The sequence below is a fragment of the Gasterosteus aculeatus genome, chromosome 4, assembly GCF_964276395.1.
Source record: "Gasterosteus aculeatus chromosome 4, fGasAcu3.hap1.1, whole genome shotgun sequence".
In the NCBI taxonomy this organism is placed as follows: Eukaryota; Metazoa; Chordata; class Actinopteri; order Perciformes; family Gasterosteidae; genus Gasterosteus; species Gasterosteus aculeatus.
Genome location: NC_135691.1, coordinates 19,246,011 through 19,265,691, shown reverse-complemented (window position 1 = coordinate 19,265,691; position 19,681 = coordinate 19,246,011). Strand labels below are relative to the sequence as shown.

At 45.7% G+C, this 19,681-nt stretch overlaps 2 protein-coding genes and 1 long non-coding RNA gene across 5 annotated transcripts; 1 reads left to right on the top strand and 2 right to left on the bottom strand.

Annotated features, from left to right (window-relative positions):
- Positions 1-296: 296 nt before the first annotated feature.
- Positions 297-10,877, top strand: nocta (nocturnin a). Of its 2 annotated transcripts, none has more exons than XM_040174616.2 (3): positions 297-1,485; positions 9,035-9,313; positions 9,491-10,877. In XM_040174616.2, exons 1-3 carry the CDS (start codon positions 1,284-1,286, stop codon positions 10,357-10,359), a joined length of 1,350 nt encoding a protein of 449 aa, XP_040030550.2. In that variant the 5' UTR covers positions 297-1,283; the 3' UTR covers positions 10,360-10,877. The 2 variants fall into 2 exon arrangements, with proteins under 2 accessions (XP_040030550.2, XP_040030552.1); XM_040174618.2 differs by lacking the exon at positions 297-1,485 and adding an exon at positions 5,720-6,503.
- LOC120817934 (uncharacterized) lies at positions 6,695-10,320 on the bottom strand. Its single transcript, XR_005712051.2, has 3 exons — positions 9,400-10,320; positions 7,454-7,534; positions 6,695-7,336 (listed from the first exon to the last, which is right to left on the bottom strand). It is a non-coding gene; the product is annotated as an uncharacterized LOC120817934 (long non-coding RNA).
- Positions 10,878-11,815: 938 nt separating the features above from the next.
- elf2a (E74-like factor 2a (ets domain transcription factor)) lies at positions 11,816-19,302 on the bottom strand. Of its 2 annotated transcripts, none has more exons than XM_040174166.2 (9): positions 18,816-19,302; positions 18,135-18,218; positions 16,803-17,106; positions 15,374-15,481; positions 14,903-15,019; positions 14,567-14,650; positions 14,125-14,317; positions 13,786-14,028; positions 11,816-12,879 (listed from the first exon to the last, which is right to left on the bottom strand). In XM_040174166.2, the coding sequence occupies exons 2-9, from the start codon at positions 18,207-18,209 to the stop codon at positions 12,360-12,362; spliced, it is 1,644 nt and encodes a 547-aa protein (XP_040030100.2). In that variant the 5' UTR covers positions 18,210-18,218; positions 18,816-19,302; the 3' UTR covers positions 11,816-12,359. The 2 variants fall into 2 exon arrangements, with proteins under 2 accessions (XP_040030100.2, XP_040030101.2); XM_040174167.2 differs by having other exon boundaries at positions 14,903-15,016.
- Positions 19,303-19,681: the final 379 nt, after the last annotated feature.

Genomic DNA, 19,681 nt, shown 5'->3' with positions numbered 1-19,681 from the left:
AGGGTGATTGTTGTTGTCGCTGCTCGCCTTTTTTCCTTTGCATGTCTTGAAAATGATGATGAAGTTATGTACGCATTCTGTACATATACCTTGGAAGCGAACCTCACCAGTGTTTTGTCGCTCGAGTTAATGAATAACTAACAGAAAAGGCCTTGGATTCCGAAGGCAAATCAATATCAAAATCCGAGAAATCAAATCAGGTTCCTGCACACGCAAATCAAACATTTGCAAGCAAAAGTCGTGAGAACTTGAACCTCTTCGCTCGCAAGGCTGTTTTCTGCTCGCTTGTAGTTTTTTCTTTTTGACAGTAAGGGGGCAGACCCAGTCACCATGGTATCTCTACATCTAATTGGTTACAAACCTGGTCTTTGGATCGGCTGGATTTCATCTCTGTTGAGTTGTGTTCACAATTGGGAAACGTGGTCTGACCTTCCAAAAGTACTTTTCCCACAAACTGTAGAAGTAAAAAAAATATAATGAAGGGAAGTAGATACATTATATTTTCTATAGTCATCTATATCAGGAATTAAATAATGACCACTTCCATTTTCATTACAATAATCAGTCAAATCAAGACCTTGATCACAGAGCCTTAAAGATGACCATTCCCACACACAGAACCTTTGTATAAATAGAAAATATTGATAGTTTAACAAGTGGATCTAGTCTAGCTGTTGGATTGTCAGGACTAGTTTTCAGCTTGACATCATTTGAAAAGAACACTCTGCGTGCGTACTGCTGACGTCAGAGCCGTCATTCCTGTCGAACAAAGTTTCTGAACGCCGATTGGCCTGTTTATGGAACATTAACGCCCCTTTCTTTCAGATTCCTGCCTCTTGGGCAATAAAGTGAGTGCGGATCAAGCCACTTCCGGCAAGAGGGGGACCACGTACGTAGCGTTTTAAATCTTAGACTTAAAATTCCATTTACAAAATAAACGAAACAGTCATGTGGATTTTCTACGAGGCTATTTTTCTTCTGGTAGTATGTAGTGAGTTCTAACGCATTTTCATGCCATTGGCAAAGCGTAATGGACTAGCCCATTTTTTGCCCAACCCTCAATTGCTGGAGTTCCGTGACTCACGAGGAAATTTATGTAACTTTCGCCGGTACCGGCTTTCTGTCACTTCCCATCGCACGGAGGCAAAAACACGCGGGTGGAAGAGGAACTGTGGCTAGCGTTTGGTTTCCGACATGTCTCGTTTTCTTTAGAGGTGAAAGGACGTCAGCACAGCGCCGGCAGCTAACAGTCACACTTACACTTGACGCTACTACAGTAAGGAATGAATCCAGCTCGCCGCTGTTCGGCTCTTCTCAGCCAGCTGCGTGTGTCCTCCGGCCGGGGAGCGTTTCCCGCGGCGGCAGCCTCGGGCCCGACGGAGACGCGGCGCTGCCACTCCGTTGTGTTGGGAGGAGGAAGGGGAGTCAAAGGGACCTGTCTCCATCTGGGATCGGACGGGGCACCCATCTCTGCGGCAGCACCAGGTATTGTACTCCTCAGTACTGCTTCCGGTATTCACTTACCGAACGATACTGTCGTTCTGGCACAAACCTACTCCTCCATCATTGACGTCATACTTTTGGCAAATACACTTTGGAATATCATTTTCTTTTTTGTTATTAACTCCTCTTCGTTGACATAATGCTTCGACAATATTTTGCGTTGCTTCGTTGGGGAAACTTATTTGACAGTGATACTTTTGAGGTAGAACTTTTGAACTCTCGGCCCAACCTGGACTGAAAAGACTAACAAAATTGTAGCACTGTACTTATAATGCCTCTCATCTCAGCAAGTTGTAAATTGCCTTATTTAATGATAATTAATTAATTTTCTTTTAAGTGACAAGCTGCTTTTTGAAATAAATCTCAATAACTCAATGAGTTTCACATATCTTATATATATATATATATATATAAAGATATGTAGAACTAACAGTATTAAGTACTCACATTAAATTTGCTATGATAGAAATGAAAACTGCAGGTGTTCAGATTTGAGATTTATGGCCCCTCAAATAAAACTACGGCTGCAACTAACGATTATTTTGATAATCGATTAATCGGTCGATGTCTTTGATTAATCGATAAATCGGATAAAAAACAGCATTAGAAAGCATCAATTTTCAACCATTTATTCTAAAACACGACTGCAAATTCACCACAAATCAGAAGATTTAACAGGATTTGTTTTAAAGTCAAGACTATACTACACTCAGACGCGCACACACTCAAACTCTCACACTCACAAACGCACACCCATGTTCACTTCAAATGTATACACCATATCGAAGTACAGCTTAAAAAAAAAGCCAAGTGCTATGCGATTCATTTAAAATGTCTTTTGTAAATAAATGCATTAGAGGCTTCTTAGTTCGCTGTGATGGTTCAATGCAGTGGTTCTCAACTGGTCTGGCTCCGGGACCCACCATCACCCCTTAATGACAATCCCCGACCCAAATCGAGGAACATTCTCAACTTCTCATTTATTATGGTGCAGTTTTAACCTGAGATAGTATGGAGACAGAATACGTATGCCAACACAAAAACAAGTTTAATGAAAAAACCAAACCGCCAGCTGTTAATTGTAATTTTTATTTTCCCAGGCAAAGGCCCGCGACCCATTAAAAATAGGTCCGCGACCCACCCGTTGAGAATCACTGGTTTCATGGATCACTGTGTGTCAAGTACCGTATAACCCCCAGTACATGTGCGACTACTGTATATGACCGTATTAAAAAGTACAACACATACAAATATATTTGTCAACTCTAACCGAAATGGGACAAAGCACAAAATATATACAAGACAACAGATTGAAAAGTAAAATGGTCCAAAAAAGGCGAGTGAATAAAAATGCGTCTTAGTCTTGCTAACTGATTTACTGCTGTTATTAGCGAGCTAACGCTAGCTTGTTGCATGCTGGAGGCTCCTTACGTTCCTCACGTCAAAACGCAGCAACGTGGTGATCCTGTGCCATTTTACGTTGACTTTGCATATTTTGCCATTGACACTTTTTTAGTTTATTTAGTGTGAAATGCTCGCACACTTTAACTCGAACAGACGGCTCTGCCTGCGTCATGTGACTCACAACAACTGCCGGTGCCGGTGCGAATCGATAATTCGTTGCCAACACTTTTAATAATCAATTTTTATCGATTCGTTGTTGCAGCCCTTATTAAAACCTCATCAAATTGTATACTGTTTAATTTTCTGTTTGACGAAATTGACTAAATGTTTCAGCTCTAATACACACCGATCAGGGCCTCAAATTAAACATACACCTGTAATCGGCTTTTCTTCAGCCAACGTGCTTAACTCCCACTACTATTTATTCCTCCTCTGAAACTGAGCTACAGGATGTTCTTGATGTTCTTAACCGGTTCCCTTTGTTTGGTAATCTGTTTCCCTTCAAGTGCTGCTAACCGTGACACTGCACGTCTTAAGTAAAATGACTGTGCGGAGAGGAGGAGCACCACCTGCTGTCAATGTGCATCTTTGGCCTGGTGTGAACCACTATTTCACATTGCATAGGCATTACTTCCCTCAATGAAGAGAGATTAGATGAGCAGTCGTAGAAATGGAATGGTTTGATATTGTTCTATTGACTTATTTAATATAGTGCACCTTTTTCCTACAGAACAACCTTCTGGAGTTGTCTGTGTGTTTCTCTTAATTATGTGTTTGGTCTCAAGCAACTCCTCGAAATATTTGTCACCAGGGCTGTCCGGAACCAAGGAAATTCTTGTTGATGTATTGGCTACTGTTTGATCGCTCTGTAAAACTGGTTTCTTCTCAAAGCACACAAAATAATCTCCTTCAGTCTTGTATTTACACGCCACTATTTTTGAAATGAATCATTCAGCATGAAGAAAGCATTAAAGACAATAACTAAACTAAAGCCACTGAAGACATGGCCTCATCTAAGACCAAAAGGACCCATTGTATGACCAAAGAAGGGGGGACGCCCTGTCTGTCTGTCCGCTCTATGCCTGGTTTCATTTCCCTAACGAGAACACCCGATCAGGCGCCCTGTTCACTTCCAGTCCAGTGGCCCGGAGGATTCTTCGGAGACGAGATGGGAGAGAAAGTGTCTGATGTCTCCGTGCTCGGTCACCACGCCCTCGCACAAATGCGACCACAAGAAACTTGAGCAGTGTGATGGTCCCCTCTCAGAAAAGGTCAATTTTGTGCCACAGTCTGGAGCTCTGTTGCCCCAGAGTTTGTCTCTTAACCAGAGGGAAGTTGATTTGTAGTAAAGACGTGTGGAAACCAGCTGTTTCATGAACTGTTGCCAGAGACCACCTTTACAAGCAGGACTGTGCTCGTAGTGGCTCATTAATGCTGGCTGAAAACAGATGCCAAAACTGACACCTGGTGTCACATGACTGTCTTAAGGAAGCCTGTGTTCTGCAGAAATATTGCCCTTTAAAAACGTGTGCTGGCGAAATGAGATCCAGTCAGGAACCGTGGTTTGACAACCAGGTTGAAGGGTTGTCTATTTAAGTTATTGTGACATGGAAATGGGTCAGGGCTCTGCGTTCATCACTGTGGTGAGGTCACAAACCTGCACAATCATCCTCACGTGGCCTGGGTCAGCAGCAAAATGACGCCTTATACACTGAGCCTCTGTAATACTCTGTAATTCTGTCTTTCTCTCAAGAGGCTAAACTCTTAATCTAACATGCAGGTCTTTACCAGCCTCCATTTCTAATGGGCTTTGGGGTCAGGCATGGATCAAAGTAGTGCATACTATATGTGTGCATCAATCCATCAGGCCCATTATCTTCAACTTAAAAGGGAAATACTTTGAATTTGATTGGCAGTGTTGACACAGCAGCACAGAAACCAAAACTTGGAGGTGATCTGAAGGCCGACGTGACCGGATGTTTGAACTGAAACCCTCAGGCTTTAATGCAAAGTTTACATAGTGGTCAAGCCGTGCATTTCCAACCTCCGCTTCCCCATCGACTTCTATCGGGAAATAACTGAGGAAAGCGATGAGTTCTTGTGTGAACACATGAATATCATCAATAGGTGCTAGAAGTTCCAACAGGTTCCTTCGTTCTCAAATGAATTGGGATCATTCTGGGCTCAGGGCGGGTCTACGGGAAAGACCAATCCAGTACCCAACAATGTGTATACATACACAAATCAACCCTTCATTGCTTTTCCACCCTGTAGGACACTCTGGTAATTGGGTGACACGTCTTTGCACAGCAGAGCAGACGATACCCTGGAATTTGATCCTTCTTGGTAACCAGCACCATCCAGTACTGTCTGGTTTATTATTCTAAAGATGTCTTACTCTGTCCTGAAGCTGGACACAGTTTGCTTTTTAGCCCGGTAAGCTGTTCCTGCTCATCCCATTTGAACCTCTGTTAAGTATCCCAGCATGGATTTAACGCAAGCCTTCAACTGAGACTGTGGGACTACACACTGTGAGGATTACAAATATTCATTTTAGTCAAAATAATGTCCTCTTAAGACTTTTGCCCTGGTATTTTTTAGAGCAGTATTGACTGAACAGTGTTGACCCTTAAGGGGATTTACTGGATGCACTGCCTCAATGTCTAATTTTAACTTAATGAACAGTAGATCAATATAAATGTCTTTCCTCCCTCCTCATTTGTCTCACTATATTGCTTTTGGCAGTTGTTAGACTTGTCAGTCAGTCAGGCTAACAACATCTGTATGCGTTGTCGGCCCTTTTGTCTTTGAAGGTGCCCGCAGTGTTGGGGAGGTAGAAAAATAAACCGATACAGAGATGGTGACCGTGAAGCTCAGGGAAGTGTTTTAATGGTGCTTCACGCAACAGAGGAAGAAGATGGACGTACGGTACTAAAGGAGAGACGATCGGCTCTAAGGTCCATGTCTTGGGCAAGTCACTTAACTCCAAATTGCTCCCGTACTGGTAAGAAAGTAACATATTGGGCAGGTGGCACTGTGTCCTGTCCTCATTGTGCGTGAATGATGACAACCTAGTGTTCAAGCAGTACGAGCGGTCTAAGCGAAGACTAGAAAAGACACAATTAGTCAATTTCCTTTTTTGTAGAATAAGTAGTTTGTTTACTGTGCTTTCAATCTAGACTCTTTTCAGGGCACTAGCCGCCTTCTTTCCTGGTGGTGATGAATGTGGAATGAACATGCAAAAAGATTGTAGCAATTCATCGTTGGCCGGTGTGACGTAGCGCCTTTGAGGCCATCACCTACACAGGATGGTGGCGTCAAGGACTCACTGAGGTTTGAGTTGGGACGAGGTGCAGGCAAGAAAACTCAGCGCTCTGGGATGCGATTAACCATTCCTTTCGTTCCGTTGAAGTGGGGAGAGCGTTCTTGAATGGGCCAGTTCATGACTGAGTCCCTCTCTATATCTGGCTGCCACGGCAGCAGTCACTGGGACGGTCTCGTGAGAGTGACACTGTGCTTCCACAGCTGCGTCCAGGAAAGAGAGCAAGGGCGGACGGAGAGGACGACGTTAGGGGGACAACTACATTGAAAACGGTGTATGTATACTTCTCTCTCTGTGTGTATACTTCTCTCTCTCTGTGTCCGTGTCCTTCATCTGCTTTGGTTTATTCAAGAAGTATCTGTTGGGGTTGTATGTTACTGTTTGTACTAGTGAAATAATAAAAAAAATATATAGAACAGAGCCTAGTCTCTTTTCAAAGTCTATTTTAGCGTTTTGGTTGAAATGTTTCTTGTTTTTTTTTAATGTCTACTCCGAGTAAAAATACTATTTATCCAGTAGAAAGAAATGCTAAACCAAACGGCGTAACCGTCATGTGAGATGTCATGTCGTTCCACTTAAGGAACAAATGTTAGCGCGGACCACGAAGGACACACGGACCATTCAGTGTCCAACGCGGCGCACGTGCACTTCCATGTGTGTGCACATGACCAGGATGGTACCAGCTCCGCCTCGTTTGAGCCGGTAAAACATTGCATTGTTTGCACCAGGTGACGGAGCACAAAGAGACGGTGCTTAGTTAAGTTGCTGGTGTTCGAGTGGAGCTGAGCCGATTGTCTGTGCGTATTCAATGAGGCCGTAGCGAGAGGTTGTTGTGTGTTTCTGAGGATGAGGAGATGACTCTGTACAAACTAACATCTTCATCTCATTTACATTTTCCAAAAATATAAGTTTTATTGACTTTGTTGTTTTTCCATCACACTGGCTCCACCAAAGATGCTCCTCCATCGGTGCAGCAATCCGCGTTCTCTGCGTCTTCTCCACGCTTTGACCCCGCGATCCAACTGGCAGAATCTGGACTCGTGACTGAACATAACGTTCCTCCACATGTTCAGGTTCCAGCGCACGTTTGGCTGACCGCAAACAGGCCTGACGGTGAAGGGCCGTCATAGCAGGCCGATGGCCGAAAGGGAAATAATCAGGCTTTGCAACGCTATGAGATTGTCGCAAACAAAGAAATAATTGACCAAACGTGAGTTTCCTTACTTGTGCTCTGTTCATGTGGATGTTGGAGTTGTACTTGCTGGACCAGAGAGCTCTTCGGATGGTGCTGAACACTGTTGCTACCTGCAACTCCAAAAAGACACCAATTGTACATTTTAGCTGTCAAGTTGTGATCAGAGACTAAGCAAAAATTTGAATTGAAAAAAAAAAATATTGGGACACTTTTCACAGTCTGTTTTATATCCGGTAAAATGTACTGTGTACTTTGCGATATTCAGGATTTTAGTACCAAACTCATTATAGTGGTTACAGAAAATGGTCTGCTGATGTATAGTTTGAAAATAAGTTACAAACTTATTGTCTTGCAAACAATAACAATAGTACAGAAAATTAAAATTGAATATAACTTGAAAGAAAAAGATCCCAACCTGCACAGAATCTTAGCTGATTTTTGTATTGGTAATAATTGGAATAAGATATTAGAATATCCTTTTCTTTGATGGAGTTTTTCTGTCGGATTCCAATAAGAAGCTGGTTCATTGTATCCTTATGGGGACCAGAGATAAGCAATGTAAACTGGCCTGGGTCTCAAACCTCTACTATTCCTCAGTGACTGACTGAAAGCATTAGACCCTTTCAACAGACCCTTTCACACGGGTTTAAGGTGGTCGTCAATCGCTTATCACGTATTCGTCCTCGTCATAATACTCATCTAAGCACACTTGATATGCAGTGGCGGCTGGCCAATAGAGGGCAATGGGGCGTCGCCCCTCCTCCTGCCCAAAATAAAATAAGAAATGATAATATTAAGTGATACACAATGTCAATATGTGTTTTTGAAACCTGTAATGTAGTCGGTTATATTTTACAAATATATGTTCAGAAAATCTATTTGCCTGCACAGCTTTGCCTGTCATACGCACGTCCTGTTCGTCTGACCCAGCTGCGTCCCTCAATGTTGTACACAGGTCATGTGACTAGGAGAGCCCGGTCTGTTGACTGTCAGTTCTTTTTCTGGCTTTCTGAATTAGCTGGACTATGAACTTGTTCTGTGACTGCCAAAGCAACATAAACTTTGTCCCCTTTGGATGTCTTTGTTTACGTTGGCAGTGAAGATGTGCCCTCTGTTAGTACAGCTCGTGCTGCTCATCTTCCTCATCGCTGAGCACAGTAGAGTAAAGGTTTCTTTTTTGTTTTTTTTAGTGACTGTTTGGTGTTTTGACACCAGAGACCTTCCCGTCATCCGATCAATCCCATTTCCTTCCCCTCGCTTAATGAGTTCTGGGTAATTACACAATATGAAAATAACACACTGAAGAAGCAAAGCAGCATTTAGAGAAGTTTGTTTTTGTTTTTTACCCATGAATCATAGTCATACCTTCTTTTTATTAGAGAGTGGCGCTCAAAATCTGAAGCACTTGTAAAAAGGAAGCACACTGTGCTTGTATTACAGCAGGACTACGTGCATTACCCACAATCCTTCTTTCATTCACATGCTAACACACCTACAGGGTTGTGCTGATCCAACCCCTCTTGGCTGGGTATTATTCAGTAGATGATGCTGCCTGTTGTTGCCGCACCTTCAGTGACCCCTCACATGTCTTCCTTGTCTCACCTCATCAGTTTGTCCAATGGGTGCCAGCGGCAGCAGGTTGTTTGGTACGCTTGCCCAGTCCCTGAAGAGCGCGTCCTTGGACCAGACTGAGCCGGACCAAGAGGAGAGCCCAGAACAGGATGTGGTCGAGTGCGACCCGGACCAGCTGCTCAGAGAGTGTGAAGAGGCCCTGCGGGGGCGTCCAGCCAGGCCGCATCGGGCTCTGGTGCTTCCCAGTGGTGTGGCGCATTGCCACCACAAGCCCAACCCACCCATTCGGATCATGCAGTGGAATATACTCGCACAAGGTAGAGCTCTTTGGTGAAAGCACCGACTAACGTTGGTAAGGACGGACGTTTCCTGTTTAAATGTGGAACTTGTAGGGGTTACTTACTCTGCCGTCCGTAAGTCTTTACTGTATATGTACAGCGGGTCGTAGTCCCCTGATGGATGAAGCATAACGATGTATGTCTCTTGGTTTCCAGCTCTTGGGGAGGGTAAGGACAGTTTTGTCCGCTGTCCACTGGACGCTCTCAACTGGCAGGAGAGGAAGTACTTGATCCTGGAGGAGATCCTCACCTACCGCCCGGACATTCTGTGCCTGCAGGAAGTGGACCACTACCACGACACCTTTCAGCCAATCATGGCCAGCCTCGGCTATCAAGGCAGCTTCTTGGCCAAGCCGTGGTCTCCCTGTCTGGATGTAGAGCAGAATAACGGCCCTGACGGCTGCGCTCTGTTCTACCGCCGCTCGCGCTTCTCCCTCCAGGCCACCGCTCACCTGCGGCTGTCGGCCATGATGCTGCCCACCAACCAGGTGGCCATCGTCCAGACGCTCAAGTGCCAAGAAACGGGCCGGAGGCTGTGTGTGGCCGTCACCCACCTGAAAGCTCGTAGCGGTTGGGAGAAGCTCCGGAGTGCGCAGGGCGCTAACTTGCTGCAGAGTCTGCGTGGCATAACTTTCCAATGCGGCAGCAGCCGTCATGACGAGGCGCCGCTGGGTGCCGTCCCTCTGGTGGTTTGCGGAGACTTCAACGCGGAGCCCTCGGAGGACGTCTACCGGCGGTTCAGCTCGTCTGCTCTCGGCCTGAACTCTGCGTACAAGCTGCTGAGCGCCAATGGAGAGACGGAGCCCGCTTACACGTCATGGAAGATCCGCCCCTCCGGAGAGAGCTGCAGCACTCTGGACTACATCTGGTACAGCCACGAGGCTCTGAGCGTGCAGCGCCTGCTAGACATCCCCACGGAGGAGCAGATCGGCCCAGACCGCCTCCCCTCCTACCACTACCCCTCCGACCATCTGTCGCTGCTGTGTGACGTCAGCTTCAGGGAGCAGCCCCATAGGTTGATGTAGGCATCATCACAGCAGCGCTGAACCAATAGAAGCACTGAGTGAGAGGGCTGTAGGCGGGAAAACGATTGGATTGGTTTGTGAATGATTTTCAATCATGAGACAAAAAGCACTCTTTAGTGGTGCTATTAAATAAGATCACTTCTGATGAAACTATAATAACTGGGACTTGTTCAGAGGAGAAGGAGTCTCTTATGAAATGGCAGCTTCACTTTGACCATTGCAAACAACTCATTATGTTAATTTATTACATTATTCTCTTCACTTTCTGTTAATAAATAATAAACAATTCATCTCAGTGTTGAGATTGATTTTGCATTTTATATATAAATACATGTTATTGAGATGTACTAACCTTCACTGATGAGGAATCCTTGTTATTGATCGTCAGCTCAGACATGTTTTCCACTCAGCCTGCTCTATAAGTAATTATTAACATTTTATTTGTATAGCTAAACGTACTTTCATAACTGCAAAATAACATGACTCAACAATAAAATACTTTCATTTCATTTTCTAAATGATGCTTCTAAGAATGTCAGTCTACGTTTAAGATATTAAAAGGAATTTGAGCAGAAAAAATACTATAAAGTCTTTGAATATAGATATAGACTTTTGTTTAAAGCCATAATAATGCTGAACTTTACTTATAAAATACTTATTGACATACATCCATCCATCTGCAAACCACTTATCCTGCACACAGTGTCACAGGGGGGCTGGAGTCCATCCCAGCCAACTTTGGGCGTGAGACGGAGTACAGCCTGGATTGGTTGCCAGCCAATCGCGGGGCTACACAGAGACACACACCTACGGGCAATTTAAAGTCCCCAATTAACCTGGTCCCCAGTGCATGTCTTTGGACTGTGGGAGGAAGGCAGAGAACCCACGCAGACACGGGGAGAACATGCAGACTCCACACAGAAAGGCTGCTGGGTCGAACCCAGGACCTTCTTGCTGTGAGGCGACAGTGATAACCACCACACCATAAAGTTATTGTTATACCAAAACATTTTTCAAAGTCTTACGGTATGTCCAATCATGAACTCATATTTTGAAAAAGGTGGTACTATATTACGTCTACAAAGACGTCATAGTATGACTGAGAAAATGTATAATACGGGATTACATAAGGGCCTACTCAAATGTGTCAGCAAGTTTTTGATGTCAGTTTAGTTTTTCATAGTTATACTATAATATGACATTACATGTCATATTATAGCATATCCTAAAAGTTATCAAAAAGTAAAAGCTAATCATAATTCCATTTCTTAATGTCATAAAGTATCCCGTATGTCTAAAGAATCATGGCATACTTAAAAGTCTTCGTACGTCGTAGCCTCCACGTACTCAGCTGCTGAGGTTGAGGATCAAGCACAGAATCCGGGATGACGGCGCCTTTTTCAGCACTTCAGAAAAACTCCACACATTTTTTTAAATGACAAAAAAAAAGACTCCATTCACATTTATCTTTTTTTTTATAATACATATTTCAGTAAAATCTACTTCAATACAATGATAGTAAAAGGAAAAAAATAGTATATTATCCTTCGGGTGTAGAGCACATCATTTAGCACTTTACTCTGGACAGACATCTTTTCTCTCCCTTTTTATGAACTGTAAAAAACTGAATGAAACAAAGACATGGATTCAAACGTCTGTACTGATGCCGAGTATCAAAAAAAGCTTTTTTACATTTCTGTTTACAAGTCTTGTCAGGCATTTATATTACGTTTGATTACAAAAACGAGTTTTTCATTTACAATCTAAGGCCGCCCATGTCTCCTGAGCTCAAGGTCTTTGTCCCTTTTAATCCTTTGTGGGGCTTCAGCAACTCCGTGGTAACAAGCAGGCGTCTCCATGGAGACCAACGTCAGGCTACTAGTGTCTGTGCCAATGAGCAAGCAACTCTGCTATGTGAGTGTGTGTGTGTGTGTGTGTGTAGAAGGTGGGGGTAATGTGTCCGTCACTTCCTGTACCCCACCCGGAAGACCCCACAGGACTCAGGAAGAGGTGCTTTCTGCTGGTGGAGCCTCCACTGCTGCTGCTGCCTCCGACTGTGCTGCTTGACCACTGGGGGTTATGGAGGCCTGGGTGGGGGTTTTGGGTGGGGCGAGTTGCGGGACGGTTAGCCGTACAGGGTGCTGTGGTAGTTGCTGGGCCACCGCCGCCGGCTTGGCCAGGATGAGGTGCTGTGTGGGCCGGCTTGCTGTCAGCTGAAAGGTGGGGGAGCCGCCGGCCTGCTTGGGCTGGAAGAACTGCGGGATCTGGCCCGACGTGTTGGCCTGCATTAACGTGGCGAGCTGGCTGGCCGGGATGGTGATGATCGTGATCTTCTCTCCCGCTTTGGAGCCGGCGGGCAGCATGGTGGGCAGAGCCTGGATGACCAGTTTAGGAGGAGCACCGGCAGAGGCATTGCCTAACGTCACCGGGACCCCCGTCGCTGTAGTGAGGATTGAGGAGGAGTTCAAGGTCATCTGACCCAGAGAGTTGGTCATGACCACTGGCATGGCTCGGAGGGGCCTGCAAAGGGAGGAATACTTATTACACAGCAGGGGCGGCACATTATATATATATATATATATATATATATATAATGTGCTGTCAAAAGATTAAACGAAATAATTATTCATTTTTTAATTATAAAATTGTATCTCACATTTTTAAATGCATTAATCAAGATTTAATCTCTATTAAAGTGTTTTTTTCTAAAGACTTAATCTTATAATTAAATAGTTAATGAGTAATCACTTTAGAAAAGTGCGTTTTACACACTTGATTGTATTTTAAACACACAACCTCACACATTTGATCATCTTGCAGGCAGAATTCCACCAGGTGGAAAATGTTGAACTGGAGACTCTTCCTTCTGTCCTCGTGCACTTTGCTCTCAACTCTCCCTCATTCCACGACTGTGTTTGACGCGCCAACAATCTCCCCACATTTAGCAGGACGTTTACAAACCACGGTCTTATAGGGACACCGTGGCGGTCCTCTGCACACGGTGTGCCGCGCAGGGTAACGTTAGATGTTGGGATGGAAGTAGCCTAGCAGCTAGCTTAGCATAGCGGTGCTTTAAGTGGTCCGTTTGTCACTCACCCCCCTTTCTGTTTGACACATGGAGGAATTTCTCTGCACAGTTCTGTGCTGTATGTCGCGCCGCGGTTTGCTTTACTTCCGATGCAAAAAGCCCTTTGTCTCTCCGATCTGACTGACTGCAGCACGCAGCAATTTTGTGTCGGGTCAACGCACTAAAACATTTTATCGCCGGTGATCTCGGCATCAATAATTGCATAGATTAACGCGTTGTACACACACACACACACACACACACACACACACACACACATACATACGCGTGTGTGTATTTGTGTGTGTGTGTGTGTGTGTGTGTGTGTGTGTGTGTGTGGCGACAAACAGGACAGAGACCTGCTGCCAGCGTTGCCGGGGATGACTGTGACGTAGGTCGGCTGAGGCTGGGTGGGAGAGTGGGTGCCCAGGCCGGCGGCATGCTGCTTGGTCGGTAGCGTGCCAGAGACCACGCCCTCGCTGTCCTCCACCTCCTCTCCGTCGTCGTCGTCGATCACCCGGATGTTCTGGGGCATCTCTTTGAACTGGTAGGCCAGCCGCTGCCCCTCCACTTTGGCCAGAATGCCGCGCTGGTAGTAATACCTGCGCACACACACATAACATGAGCGGCGTGTCTTCAAACAGCACAGGCTGTGCACTAGTAAAAAGGATTGTTAGGGGGGTGGTGGGGTCGCTGACCTCAGGGCTCGGCCCATGGTCTCGTAGTTCATGTCGGGCTTGTTCTTGTGCTTCCCCCACAGCTTGGACACAGCCTTGGAGTCGACCAGCTTGAAGATGCCCTTCTCCCTCTGCATCCACTTGATGTACCGGGGGCAGGTGTTCTTGTCCTGCAGCAGCTCCAGCAGGAACTCCCACAGATACGTGGTGTTGCCTTGAGGGAACCAAAGCACAACGACATAAGAGCTGGAAGCTTTTAGAAGAGACACAGAATATGAATCTACATTCTGGACACAGATTAGCTCACTCCTTAGAAATGTTCAACCTCCTCCTTAGAAATCAATACATGTAAGAACACTGCTCTCAACACTGCACAGTGCAACAATCAATCCTAAACATAGAATAGAAATACAAAAAGTGAATGTGTGTGTGCTTCGCTGAGCAGTTCAGAGCTGGGACCAACCTTTGCTCTCTCTCGGCCTCTTCTTGATGCCCAGGTCAAAGGAGCCGTTGGAGGCCGGCTGGCTCGTCTTGGGCTTGCGTCCACCTGACACACACACACACAGCGGGTCAATGTGGCCCTATACACACAAAATCGTTATCTCATGCCAATGCTTAATACCTATACCGCACATATTCACTGACACATCTGTTGCACTTCCCTAGTGTGAAGCACCTGGAGGTATGGAGGCATGTAAGCGTGGAGTGCTGAAGGCATGGGGCGGCTTTCATTTAACTAAGCTCTGTAGCCTCCAGCACACGTCTGGTGTGAAATCAGAGGTGTTACAGTGAGACCGACCTCCTCTCTTCCTCTTCACGGCGGGTTCACAGTCGGGAGGGATGGGGAAGGACTCCTCCTCGATGGGGCCGCACTCTGTAGATACCTCCACCACCGTCTCCATCATCACGTCCTCTGCTGGCGGGGTCAAACAAAACACACACATTGTTCCGCTTTCTGATGGATCGTGGAGGGAAAGACACAGGGGACCCGATGTGTGCTTGTGTGAATCATTAAGGGAACTAGAGCCCCGAGGCCACAAACCAGCTCCTCGCAGGAAGGGACTGACGCACTAACTAGTGTGTGTGTCAGACAACAGTGTCTGTATCTGCGCGCGCACACACACACACACACACACACACACACACACACACACACACACACACACACACACACACACACACACACACACACACACTCTGAATAAAAGGGGCTGACTGGTGGCCACGCCCACATCCCTCGGCCCAGCAGGAAGCCCTGACGTGCGTTCACCTGTGTTGCGTTCATGGTGCAGTCCTCCAGGAGACTCCATGTGGAGGAGAGCCTCGGCTGCTTCGAAGGTTTTGTCGAAACACACCATGTCATGACTGGACATCTCCACTGAGAAGGGGAGCAGAGACAGGTCGATGCTAACACATGCTAACTGAGGACAGTCGGCATACAGGTCTCCTCTAAGACTTGTTTTCTGGTTATATTCACAACAGTAAACACAGCTATGCTGCTAAAACCTTCACTTTGGATTGTGTCTGCACGGTTCCCCCCTCGCTGCTCGTCCGCGGATTGGTTACATATTTTAAGTTGACCGTCACAATTGTTTTTCTGACGATTGTTATCTGCTGATATTCAGTAAAATACAAAATATGTCATGAGGATATCATTCATTTTATGAAGTATCGGATCATGTTACAATGTGAAAAACCAGTCTGTGATTACATTAACATGAGAGATGGTAACGTTAGCAGCACCGCTAACAGCTAACCAACACAGGTCAGTTACATTGTGATGCGTTCAGGTTCTGCTGTGTAAAAATGACGATTGGTAGAAGGTCAATTCTCAAGATGTGTTCACATGTAAACTAGTAAAAAAAAAAATGTTGAGCAACTTGAATAAAGTTGGTGTTTTTGACGTGAATGCGTGTTGCCAGCAGAGGGCAGCCTGCTGCCGCCACACACAACAGGTGCGACAAGCAGATTCACGGATGAGAGCACGTCAACCGCCAGTCTGAGGGGGACCCCACACATGGGTAATTACCTCATTACCAGTCAGACTTCTGGACTAATTTGGTCTTTTAAAGTTTGAGCAGCTGGATATTTGCCTCCAGCTGCAGTGAGCTGGTTTTAGTGTTCGACGTGAAAACTACAGGATCCAATTTCACCTGTGATCTATTTCTATATTTAAATCAGCTTGAATGCAGTTACATGTATAAATCTAAAGACATCGGTCCTCAGCCCTTGTGAAATTTGTGGTTCATGTGGGTCCATTTACTTCTGTGTTATTTTACAGAAGGCTGTGAGAAGTGCAAATAATAGTCAACTCCAGAAAGTTTTATCTCAAAGCTTTTTCAGCATTGTGTGTAATCCTGATAATATATAACCTAGAAATACATACCCCAATGGTTAGGGGGGAGATTAGTACTTGTAGGATATAGAATACTAGAAGAGAGAAAATCATTCTGTCTTTCTTACAATTCGTATTCACTCTCGCTCTTCCATGTGGTACCGCCACAACAGGGGGGGCTCTGACTAATAACTGGAGAGGGATGGAAAATCAAAGTGTGCTCTGAACGGAAGTGGAGTTACAGAACATCCTTCGCCAAATGAATCTCACTTAGTGAAGAAAAAACCTCCCTGACAAAATTCTTTTCCACCACCAAATACCTAATAATAAGTTTTACTGTGATAAAAGTCAGAGGACTCCATACCGGTCTCAGCCACCTCCGTCACCACCTCCTGCTCGTCGGCCACGTCCTGCATCAGGTACATCTCATCGTCGTAGACCACGACCTGTGCCGAGTAGCACTCCTCCACCTGGGCGCTGGCCACTTCCTCCACGATCACCGCGGGACAGCCCTCCTCCTGCAGCAACACACCCTCCTCCTCCTCCTCCTCCTCCTCCTCCTCCACATCTTCCTCCACCTCCTCCTCGCCCTCCACGATCACTGCCTCAATTTCCTGCTCTACCACTTCCTCTTCCTCCTCCTCCTCCTCAGTGTGCGGCTGCTCACACTAGCCGATGGGAAGATGGGAGAAAAGGGAGATTTCTTTTAATGAGGTCAGGTAAAGTCTGTGTGTCTCAGTAACACCGTCCGTGTCCACCAGGAGCTTTTCTCGGACCAAACCGCTACAAATGTCGGCCTATGGGTTTGCCCTTAAACGTTGTGTGTGGGTCACCCTCTTGGCTTGGAGTGACTACTGAATTTGAATAAGGGATCCTTTCTGTCCTGTGGGGTTAGTGTGTGTAATTGCCCTCATGGAGAAAAAGACTAAAGTCCTACTAGGCTGTTTATAGAAATTCAATCCGTCTTACAGAGGGGCATTTGTTTCACCAGAATGTACTGTATTATATGAGGGAAAAATTGTTCAAACAAGTAAAACTAATGGCTTGAACCCTCTCATTTGGACGCGGCATTTGGGAAAATGATTATCACTTTTAATCAACAGCAGTACTAGGATGATTATTGTATTGCACTGATGCTGTCCCAATTGTATATACAAAATAAATACTGCACATGTGTGTCAATGTCTTGCTATTGAAGTTTAATATCAAAATGGAACAATATACAAAAGCCACTGCAGGACAACAAGTTCCTTGATTGTTTTTATCGAACAGAAGACAAACCTCTGGTGTGTTTCTAGCTGCTATTGCACTACAAACAGCCATAATCTGTATTTGTTAAGAGTCATATTGTAAGAGCGAGAAAAGGCCCATGGTTTCATGACTATATGACCATTATATTGCACAAACGAAATGTCTTTCATAATAACAAATTAAAGCAACAACTCCTTTGCCACTATAATCATCGCTTCTATAAAATAAAAATAACCAATAATATAAACTTTACACCTAAAAAACACTTGTCTTAAAGGTACTCTCATTCATTTGTTTGCCATTTTCCATTCAGCAGTTGCCCATTTCCTATTTAGAATGCTGTCACGTGTTGTTATGCATTATCACCTGGATGAGTACAAACAACAAAACCACGTGCGGACCTTTGGTCACCACACCGGGCTGTGTGCGCTGAAAGGAGGCTTACCTGCTGGAGCTCCTCCACCACGGTGACATACTCCACTATGTTCCCTCCACCATCTGACACCACCACAGAGGTCATCACTCATTCCTACGAAACAAGCACGTACATGGGGTCAGGATGGAGAAGAGTCCGAGATCCATCCAGCGCGGGGAACAGAAGAGGCCCCCCACTCCCCCCCCCCCCGTGTCGTTGGGTAAACGCCAGCACGACACACATCGCATAGCCGCCTCCCCGAGCCGAGACCCCGCGCAGCTTCTCCGCCACACGGGCTCGTGTTTACTTCCTGAGCGGGCGGCGCGTCTCCTGCCGCACACACTCCGCGGCTTAACGTCCACGCGCCCGCCGCTCGCTCAGCCCGCGAGCCGTCGCGCCCGCTCGCGTGGTGCACTTGGTCGCGTAGCGTCGCACATTTTTGCTTCGTAAAAATGAACAAAACCACCGCATTGTCCTTAAAAAAGAGGCGACCGCCCACTAGCAGATAGCACAGCAGAGGCTAGCTAGCATTAAGTTTAGTGAGCGAGCTCGAGACAGTTGACGTTAGCAGGCGGCTAGCAAACATGGATATCGCACTTCGCGTGTAACAGCTAAGTTAGGAGTAACCGGTCCCCGACCGATCCGCAGGCCGCACCAGGACGTCTGCGCACGTCGCCGGTGTATTATTGCGATGAGTTTGCGCCTCCTTACCTTGTTTTGCTTTGCTCGTCAATAGAAGAGCTCGCGGCTAACGCTACCGCGGCCTAACGTTAGCCGAGCTGTCAAGGCCAAAATGCTGTCTTTGCTCGCATAAAACAAGTGTTTGCACGTCCTCCGTCCCTTAAAACCTCCTCAGCAGGCACGTATCACCTTCCCCCGGTACGATCTGCGGACAGAGGGGACGCGGACCGCGGTCCCGAAGTTGTGTTTTGATGGCAGCTCGTCTCTTGCTATCCTGTAGCTTTCCGGCGCGTCGCCTCTTCGCTGCAGCGGATCCAGGCGGGTCACGGCACAGACCGCGTGACGTCACGACGGCACAAATCCACCGACAATGGGCGCAAACTCGTATGCGCTTGTTTGTGTAAACGCGTGTATCGAAAGTTACATATTAACTTCCCCAAAAATGGTATAATTACACAAACAGTCGTACCGATGAAATAACAGGTACGACCATTGATCAAATAATTGAATAGGCCCGTAAAAGCTCATATTAATGTGATTATCAAAATAGAGCTTCGGCTTTTTTTCGAATCCATCTGAAAACAATGGGAATGCACATTGAACCGCTGCCCCGCTTATACAACTCTGATTAATGTGCTTCTAATTGTAGAAAGGAGTGACAAAATCCAAAAGAAATATGTGAAATATTGTAATGGGCAGACGTTTAACCGCTGTATCTTGATACTTTTTTATGCACTCAGGCACGTTATTCACATAGCTGGAAAAATGTAAATGTATAACCTACCTGCAAAACTGTTATTAACTATTAGGATTTGTAATGTTTTCAAATCAGTTCACCCTTGAAAGCAGGTGGATGTCAGGTATGCAACGTTAAAGGCATAACACATTTACCAGAA

Excerpts from the sequence above, each read along its gene's own strand:
- nocta (XM_040174616.2), top strand. The coding sequence starts at position 1,284 with ATGAATCCAGCTCGCCGCTGTTCGGCTCTTCTCAGCCAGCTGCGTGTG. Across the intron at positions 1,486-9,034 it reads CATCTCTGCGGCAGCACCAG|TTTGTCCAATGGGTGCCAGC; the intron begins GTATTGTACTCC and ends TCACCTCATCAG. Across the intron at positions 9,314-9,490 it reads GTGGAATATACTCGCACAAG|CTCTTGGGGAGGGTAAGGAC; the intron begins GTAGAGCTCTTT and ends CTTGGTTTCCAG.
- elf2a (XM_040174166.2), bottom strand. The coding sequence starts at position 18,209 with ATGACCTCTGTGGTGGTGTCAGATGGTGGAGGGAACATAGTGGAGTAT. Across the intron at positions 14,651-14,902 it reads CGTGAAGAGGAAGAGAGGAG|GTGGACGCAAGCCCAAGACG; the intron begins GTCGGTCTCACT and ends TGTGTGTGTCAG. Across the intron at positions 14,029-14,124 it reads ACCATGGGCCGAGCCCTGAG|GTATTACTACCAGCGCGGCA; the intron begins GTCAGCGACCCC and ends GTGTGTGCGCAG.